Below are 9,655 nucleotides of genomic sequence, written 5' to 3'. Positions count from 1 at the left end.
CATTATCAACTTGGATAACAGGATCAACCTCCTCAACCTCCTCATCTTGAACAACTTCCTCAACCACAACAACTTCCTCAACCACATTAGCTTCCTCACCCATAACACCCTCATTACCTTCATAACATCTAGGTGGAGTAAATTGCATATAATGACTAAAATCCCCTGCACTACTAGATTCAACATCAGTAGGAGCAACTTGCATATCATTTTTAGTAGTATCCATCTCAATTGGAGTCATTTCAACCTCTTCATATTGTTGTGGTTCACTTGTACTACCCTATATGGCATGATATAATTACGCTAGTAACAAATTATATGTAATTAATTTTATATTTTAAATTGTTTTACCTGTCCTGCATTTTGCTTCACACAAACTTTTTGTTTCTTTTGTTTCTTCACATTTAACTTTTGGGGCCTTCTCTGTGGACAAGTGGCCTAGTTGTGACCTATCTCCTTGCAAATACTACATCTAATTTTCTTTCCAGCCTTAGAAACCTTGTGTGTTCCATTATTCTCTGTAGTGGATTTCTTCCTCTTAGTAGCTGGCCTACCAGGCATCCTTCTATTAATACGAGGCAATGGTGGAGTATAGTTTGTCTCTGGTCACATGTCACTGCTATTTATGGGAGCAATTCTATAATTGTATGCCTTCCTAAATGTGGTTGTGCTAAACATGTTGTCTACATATGCTTCTACATCCCTATTAAGAAAGGATATGCTAGTTACAGAATGAGCACATCCATATCCATTCAATTGCCACAACCTACATGAGCATGTTTTCCTTTCTAAGTCCATCTCATATGCATCTATTGCTCCCATTACCTCAAACTGGTTTAATCCACTTGGTAGTACCTAATAATGCCTTTGAGCTTTTTTAAGCAAATTCACCTTATCCCTTATCTCTGGACAAATATGATTTCCCCATTGTTGTCCCTTTAATTTCATGTTGTAGATTTTGTCCATCATGTATAATCTTATCTCCTCTAACACGGTTATTATGGGCTTCTTCCTGGCATCTACTATTACAACATTAAAACTTTCTGAGAACCCATTTTCAACTGCATCACAACACCTTCCAGTTTGAAAGAAAGCTCTTGACTATGTCTTAGGATCTTTCTCCATGAGATATTGATGGGCATATGGGTTCAATGTCTCAATTTCTTTCATCACAACTTTAAAAGCATGCCCAGTTGTGGCTTTAGATGCTCTCCAAAACAAGGTATGATATATGGCACCAGTAAATCTCTTTTGCAAATTCTGGCAAATATGTCTAGCACACTGCCTGTGCTTTACATATGGAATCAACTCTTTAACAGCCTCTATCAAACCCTGTAGTAGTACAAAGGTTTAATTCAGATAGTGTAAAATAAACATAAATGCATTACTATGTAAAATACTAACCTTATGTTGGTCTGACATTAAACTGAAACCATTGCCTAAATTTAAGTTTAGATCATCAATGAGAAGCTCTAAAAACCACTTCCAATTCTGCTTGTTCTCCACATTAACCACTGCCCAAGCAATAGGATATATCTTGTCATTTGCATCCCTCCCAATAGCACAAAGCAATTCTCCCTTACAAACACCTTTAAGAAAACAGCCATCAAGACCAATTACCCTTCTACACCCTTCAATCCAACCTTGTTTAACTCCTTGAAAACAACAATAGAACTTGCTAAAATATTTCTTTCCATCTGGACCATCCTCCATATCTAGTTTCACAGTTGACCCAGGATTTGTCCTTAAAATCTCATGACCATATGACCACAGCTTACCATAATGTTCAACAAGGCTACCTTCAACAACTTTTAGTGCACACTTCTTTGCTCTTCTATATTGCCCCATACTAACTTGGATACCAAACTTGGCCATTACCTTTAACCTAAGCTTCCTTACACTTATTTTCTGACTTTCTACAATCTCTTTGGTATAGTGACTCCCAATACATGCATATGTCACCAATGATCCAAACTTGAAGTTACTAGCACAATTATGATCAACTTTTAGTGACTTGGTTTGGAAACTCTCTTAATCACTCATCCAGGAAGCCCATAATCTAAATGTGCAAGCACCCTTGCTACACCTCACCAAAAGTCTTGTCCTATCATTTTTTTTTCAAAACACAATTGATATCCATTAGCTACAGCATAGTTACACAACATTGATATTACTTGCCCTGGACCCTTCAATCTCATCCCTAGAATTGGTTTTTGTTTTTTCCACTATAATAGCTCATTAAATATGGAATGAGTTTGTATGTTAACTTCAACTTCTCTCCCATTTTCATCATCTACAATGTTGTTTTCATCCTCATCATGAACACATAACTTACTCAAGAAAGGATCATTTGATGTCCTATTCATATGCACTACATCCTCATTAAATTCAAAGGCAACATTTCTAAGTTCATCTATGTTGTCTTCATTTTAACCATCAATACAAGACTCATGTTCATCATCATCATTATCTTCATCATCAAGCCACCCATCAACACCAACCCCAATATGATCCACATAAACCGAAATTATACCATCTGTGCCATAAGCATCAAAAATAAAAGCAACATATTCCACATCATTTGAAATGGGATTAAGCCCTTTCATCAGGGAATTGCCTGGTTCACAGTAGTAAAATTTTTTACACTCTTCATGCATGAAACGTTCGAAGAAGTTAACAAACTCATAATAAGTCATAGAAGAAAAGTCAACATCAGTGAACATGGTTTTCACACCACCAGTGTAATAGAAAGGATTTCGATTAAATACCCCTTGGTAGTTCAGTTCCACTATCGCAAACAATCCATTAGGTTCTGATTGTGCCATTGCTGTGACTGCTTTGTTTCTTCAGCTCGATCACAGGAATGCTTCACAAACCCTAACTCGGTTTCTTTTACAGCTAATTAATGAAGATGACTGAAGTTCGATAGTTGAAGACGATAGGATTTAAGCTTCTTATATCATTAATTGACGTGGCATATCTCACGTGGCATTGGATTAGACAAAAAATATATATTAATTCACATATATTAAAGGTCAACCGGGAAACCTTCTAAAACTTGATAAAAGGGTATAATTAAAAGGTCACTTACGAGTTTACTGGCCTAATGTACCAAAAAAAACTTTAAGGACCAAATTAGCCAATTGATGAAAGTTTCATGTGCTACAGTGACATTATCCCTTTATTTCAAATCAAACATGAAACTACTGAATTTCTGTTAACTTTTTATTATTTGTTGATGATATAACATTTCTAAAAAACTGATATATTTTATATAAAACTATAATAATATGATTTTTTTTACTTTTTATGTATGTATTTAAGTTGTTTAATATAATTGAATAATAATAGAAAACATGTGTATCTGTATAAAAATACCTTAAAAAACCCCATGCAATTTATGATTAAAGGTGTATAATTTGTTTATCAATCACTTAAATATTGTTTGACATGTCTAATTTTATTTTTGATATGGTAAAATAGCAATAAAAGTCTACTAGTAACCCATATGTAACAAATACAAACATTAGGGACTTAAAGTGAAAATGAAGTGATAGTTAATGGACCATTAATATAGTTCTAATTTTGTTTCTATCAGTCAGTTTACAGGGACACTTGTGTAATTTGCCAAGTCATAAGGTCCTGATGAGCAAAGAGTCGGGCCATGACGATGTCATTGTAGCGAGAAACAAAATGATTGCATACATATTGGTTAAATTGAGGGGACTAAGGTTGTGTATGTTGGAGATGGGAATAATATTGTGCATTCTTGGCTTTTGTTTTCTGCTGTTGTGCCTTTTCATTTTGTGTGTGCGTGTCCGAAGGGCTTTGATCCCGATAAAGAGACAGTTGAAAAAGCCCAACGGGCTGGAGTTGGGAAAACTGAGATCACAAATGACCCGAAAGAAGCTGTTAAAGGGTAGATGTTGTGTATTCAGATGTTTCAAGTAAGTTTTGATAAAAATTTGTTCCTTTTTTTGTTATGTGAAAGTTGATAAAGTTAATGGGTTTTCATGTAAAAATTGATAAAATTTTGTTCTTATACAAGAGGGTCAAATGGGTCTTTTTATTAATGTAAAGGTTGATAAACAAAATGTTTAATAGGTTTTTTTTGTGAAAGGTTTTTAATGTTTGTTCTTTTCAAGAGGGTCAAATGGTTTCTTTTTTTATGTAAAAATTGATTCTTTTCAAGAGGATGAAATGGTTTGCGTGAAAAATGATAAAAAGAACAAAAAAAAAAGTTGATTGGGTTCTTTTTAGGGTTTTTGTCATAAAAGCCCCTAATTTTACACAAAAAAATCGGTTATGCCCAAAGTCGTTTTTTTTTTGCCACAGATGCCTCAAATACCGCATAATTGGTTCGATTTTGCCCTTTACCTTGATTTTACCTCCTGGGGCCAGTTACATTTTTCATAAAAGCCTTTATATTTACTTATCACCACCACACTTTTCCACCACCACCGCCCTTTGCTACCAACACCACCATCAGCTACACACAAACCACCACCACTACCACCACTACCGTCCATCATCCACTATCCCCACCACATCGATCATCAAAATCAATATCCTTTCTCTCTGTCTCTCCCATATTCTGATCGGAAATAAATCATTGATCTACATACCAATTTCCGATTTCTAGTTGAGCAGGTGTCATGAAAGACGATGGATTACAAAATCATCCCATCCCTTTCTTTTTAACTAGTTGCAAGTTATTAATAGAAAGAACAACAATGGTGATGATGAAGGTGGGTGTTCGGTGATGAAGAACCCAGATGTGAAAAACCCCATCTGGATCGACCATCATCCTTTTTCACCTTTTCAGAACCAACAGATACCACCCACACAAACACCATCTAGCACTGATAAGCACATCTGAACACCAAAAACAAAAATTGCAACATAAAAATCTAGAAAAACATTAACCCATATAAACAACATTACCATCACCTTAGTCCACCATCGATTAAGAGAAAAAGAAGGGGATTGATACTTCAATTTTGAAGTCAGTTTCTTTCTGTGAAGAGTGCACACACATAAAGCAATAAAGAAACATTTAACCTGTTAATCGACCTAAGGGGTGAAACTCAATTCTTCTATGCAATTTGAAGGTAGAAGGAAGTTGTGAATCTTGGTGAGTGTGGATCGATAATACAAAGCAAGAGAAGAGAGACCTGCGAATCATAGGGACTAATCTCAATTCTAGCACCCTTGTGTTTGATAATCTTGATGAATTAAGAACACGGGTTCTCTTCTTCATTGATGAATTAATTTGTAGGTCCAAATCAATGTGTGTGCTCCTCTGTATCGCATACGATGCTTGGAGGCGGAGGTCTTACCAGGTGAGTGTGGATCGATAATACAAAGCAAGAGAAGAGAGTGAGAGAGCTGCAAAATCAGAAGAGGAAGAAGAACCTTCAATCGATTTTGGAGAGTGAGAGAGCTGCAATTTTTTTCTTGTTTCTTTGGATCCCGTCGATTGAAGAAGCTGATGGTGGTGAAGGGAAAATAGAAGATGGTGGTGAAGGCAGAGAGGGTTTGAGAAAAAGACCAGGTGGGCTACCGGCCATAGAAGGTAAAATCAAGGTAAATGACAAAATCGAACCAATTATCTGATATTTGAGGCATCTGTGGCAAAAAAAACGACTTTGGGTATAACCGATTTTTTGTGTAAAATTGGGGGCTTTTATGACAAAAACCCTTCTTTTTAATGTAAAAGTTGATAAATGTTGGTTCTTTTCATGAGAGTCAAATGGTTTATTATTGATGTGAAAATTGATCAAAATGAAAAAAGTTAAATAGGTTGTTTTTAATGTAAAAATTGGTAAAAAAGAGTGTTCTTTTCAAGAGGGTAAAATGTTATTTTTTATTTTTATTTTTTTTAATGTAAATATTGATAAAGAAAAAGGTTAAATGGGTTCTTTTTGTAAAAATTGCTAAAAAAAATGTTCTTTACAAGATGGTTCCTTTTTATATAAAAGTTGATATAGAAAAAGGTTAAATAGGTTCCTATTTTTTATGAGGATCAAATGAATATTGTTCTAATGTGACGATTGATAAAATAAATGGTTAAATAGTTTCATTTTATGTAAAAATTTATAAATTTTTATGACAAATGAACGAAGAACTTATGAAGATAGCTAGACCTCGGGCTTACTTCATGCATTGTTTACCAGCAGAAAGAGGTGTGGAGGTTACTAATGGAGTTATTGAAGCTCCAAACTCCATTGTCTTTCCCCAAGCCGAGAATCGAATGCATGGACATAATGCAATTATACTACATTCACTTGGCCTTTAAACATGAAATTATGTGCTTCTTATAGAGCTTTTCAATTTGTTTTATGTTTGTCATGGTGATCACAATTGACTTTTGAGATTTTGGGTCAAAAAACTTAACAAATGATTCCAAGAGCAAGTTGTATTGAAAACAATTTTTGTGTGTTGCTTAGTTACATACTCTGTATCATCTTTCTCATTATGTCTTTGAACATATTACAAGAAAAATATACCATTTTACATGTTACAAGAAAAAAAATACACAAAAGTAACAGAAAAACAACACAATATAGACCAAATTTCATTTACTTGTCATCATTGTTTATTAACAACTCGACAATTCGTCCTGACTTCTCCTTGATGACCTGTAAGGACTTCAATAGCCCCCATTCGTACCATGGACTGAGCAAACTGAGCAAAAAACACTGAAGGGTTTTGTAGAACTTGTGTTATATGAGCCGATTGTGGGTTTGTGAGTAATGCTGCATCGGACACGAATAGACCTTTATGTTGGTTTAAAGCTTGATAGTAATTAGAATCAAAGGAGAGTGAGCTATTAGGATCCATTTCAAGAGTTGTGGTTGGAATTTGAGGGTTGGGGCATATTTTTCTTAGTTCATTTGCATATGTCACATTAAGAGAAGGATCGGCATCTCCTATCCCTGTAAAATTGTAGAGCCTTCTGGCAACGAGTACGCAACGCGATGTACCAATTGTATGTGCCCCTAGTTAGATACATAAAAAGTTTAGTCACATGACAAAAAAAAAAAAAAAAACTTAAGAAAAGACGTATATTCATCATACATACATGCATACATTTAATCTAAATATTCATCGGTTAATAGCGTGTAGACACTAGGTTATGTCGGTCCCTAACGGGCCAATATACATATGATTTACATATCACATGATGCTCAATCTTATGAGTTGCTGGATGAATAAATCTTTTGTAGAGTGTATATACTATAGAGCGAGTTAATGTGAGACCTTGTTTTTTTTAGAATAGGAGAACCATTTTTGGCCATACATTTTGGAAATAGAAAATGTTCGATTTTTTTTCAAACGAAAATATATATTTTCCATTTTTAAAACAAAAAAGTAAAGTAAATCTAATTAGAATATTATCCATAATGAATACTATGTGTGATATTCTTGTAAAAAGGTTCAATTTCTTTAAATAAAAGAAATATGGAACTGACGTGCGTCATTTTTAACATAAAATAGCTTAAAAAATCAAGTTGGATATTCTAATTAGAATATTATTTATAATGAATACTATGTGTAATATTTTTGTAAGAATATTCTAAAATTTTGAAACTTATACACATAGTAATATTCTGATATGAATATTAAAGTATAATGATGTTTAAAAAAAAAGTGGATGTTAGATGTGATGAAAATTAGTGCCTAATAAATTGTTATGCCTTTATTTATATTTTTCCCTTCAAAATTCTAGAAAACAAGGTTCTCACGTGAACACTTCCGTGTGTGTGTGTGTGTATATATATATATATATATATATATATATATATATATATATATATATATATATATATATATATATATATATATATATATAATATATATATATATATATATATATATATATATATATATATATATATATATATGAATGAGTTCTATATAAAACAAATAACTAGGGCAACATCTACCGGAACCCAATAATCAAATGACACGTGTCCATTTATTTCTTCACAGGTAATGTATTATGGAAGTTATTGTGGAAGTGATGTATTGTCATGTTTTCATTGGTTCAAATATGTGTTGCCCTAATCATTCATTTTCCATATAACTCTTCGCCTATATATATATATATATATATATATATATATATATATATATATATATATATATATATATATATATATATATATATATATATATATATATATATATATATATATATATATATATATATATATATATATATTATTTTATATATATATATATATATATATATATATATATATATATATATATATATATATATATATAAAATAATAATAATAATAATAATAATAATAATAATAATAATAATAAGCTTTAGGAAGGAAGGTTGTATACCCGAAAGTGCTACAAGATCATGGATGTCAAGACCTTTGTTTCCAAATTGGGTTACGAGAGTTGTAAAATTGGCACCTGCCGATGGTAAATTGATGCCAACTTCTGATTCCAACGACACCAGTCCGTCTTTTCTTCCCGTGAAAACCGGCCACATTTTCGTTTGAAACTGTAATTTCGGATACCGATGAAAAACTGTTGATTTCATAATAAAATACATAATATATATGTTTTGAAATATAATGATAACATACTAAGCAATTATCTTTGTAAAGATTTGAGTAATAGTCATCTATATCTTTGATCCAACATCTAATTTGACATATGGTTTAATATGAAAATGATATAACTTACTTGGAAGGAAACCGCGTCTCTAGCTGCCAACGCAAGGATATCGGCACAAGAAACAGTTCCGGGACAGTCAGATTCTAAAGTCGTCTTTATTTCATCAATCACTTCATATCCAGAAAGAGATTTATTGGGTCTTGCCGTTTTTTCATTTGTACTATTTTGCACAGGATCCAACAGAATCGAACCGTCACATCCCTACATTACTTTTAATTAATTAGACAATGTATAAAGTAAAGGTAAACTATAACTTGTATTTAAATATATAATATAAAATTTTTAATAATTCATTCTATTGTCATGTTTATTCCATCATCTTGTCGATTTCATTTTTTTGGTCATTTGTTCAAAACTTTAACACAATCTGTTGGTGAAACTTTTATAATTCGTCTATTGATGAATTATAATAATATGAAAAAATGTTGCTAAAGATATAAAAGTGAAGATGAATTATTTACCCTAACAAAGCAGTCATGATAATGAAGCCTTAGAAGCTTGGCAGCCATGGCAGGATTTGCAGAAACTTTGCTCCATACAATGTCCCTTACTGTAGTCTCAACTGAAACTGAAGAACATCGCTTCTTGTAGTACCTCATCTTCAACCCCCCATTATCGCCCATGCAGCCAACTACTAAAATGGAAACAAACAAGAATCCAAATATGCTTCTCCTCATGTTTTCTTTTTTGGGTTCTTTCACTTTATTGACTATGAAACCTCGTATCATATAGATCCTTTATATAGGCGTTCCCATGTCAAACTGTGGTGTTTGATCTAGTTGGTATTGATTAAAATAATTATGAGCTGAAGATTCTATATTAACATGGGTATGTGTGCTTAATTTCGTTCTTGTCATGATTAATTGTAAATTTGAGATTTAATAGGTAATAAAATTGAGTTTGATACAAATATATGTTGATTTTCAATTTCTTTCAGAGACATGATAATCTG

General features: G+C 32.6%; 2 protein-coding genes across 2 annotated transcripts; both read right to left on the bottom strand.

Annotated features, from left to right (window-relative positions):
- Nucleotides 1–1,101: 1,101 nt before the first annotated feature.
- LOC128126752 (uncharacterized) lies at nt 1,102–1,875 on the bottom strand. Its single transcript, XM_052764852.1, has 2 exons — nt 1,405–1,875; nt 1,102–1,332 (listed from the first exon to the last, which is right to left on the bottom strand). Exons 1-2 carry the CDS (start codon nt 1,873–1,875, stop codon nt 1,102–1,104), a joined length of 702 nt encoding a protein of 233 aa, XP_052620812.1.
- A 4,579-nt stretch (nt 1,876–6,454) lies between these two features.
- LOC111885086 (peroxidase 24) lies at nt 6,455–9,381 on the bottom strand. Its single transcript, XM_023881373.3, has 4 exons — nt 9,165–9,381; nt 8,713–8,904; nt 8,362–8,527; nt 6,455–7,001 (listed from the first exon to the last, which is right to left on the bottom strand). The coding sequence occupies exons 1-4, from the start codon at nt 9,378–9,380 to the stop codon at nt 6,592–6,594; spliced, it is 984 nt and encodes a 327-aa protein (XP_023737141.1). The 5' UTR covers nt 9,381; the 3' UTR covers nt 6,455–6,591.
- Nucleotides 9,382–9,655: the final 274 nt, after the last annotated feature.

The sequence above is a fragment of the Lactuca sativa genome, chromosome 6 (assembly GCF_002870075.4).
Source record: "Lactuca sativa cultivar Salinas chromosome 6, Lsat_Salinas_v11, whole genome shotgun sequence".
In the NCBI taxonomy this organism is placed as follows: domain Eukaryota; kingdom Viridiplantae; phylum Streptophyta; class Magnoliopsida; order Asterales; family Asteraceae; genus Lactuca; species Lactuca sativa.
This window is presented reverse-complemented; position numbering and strand designations above follow the sequence as displayed.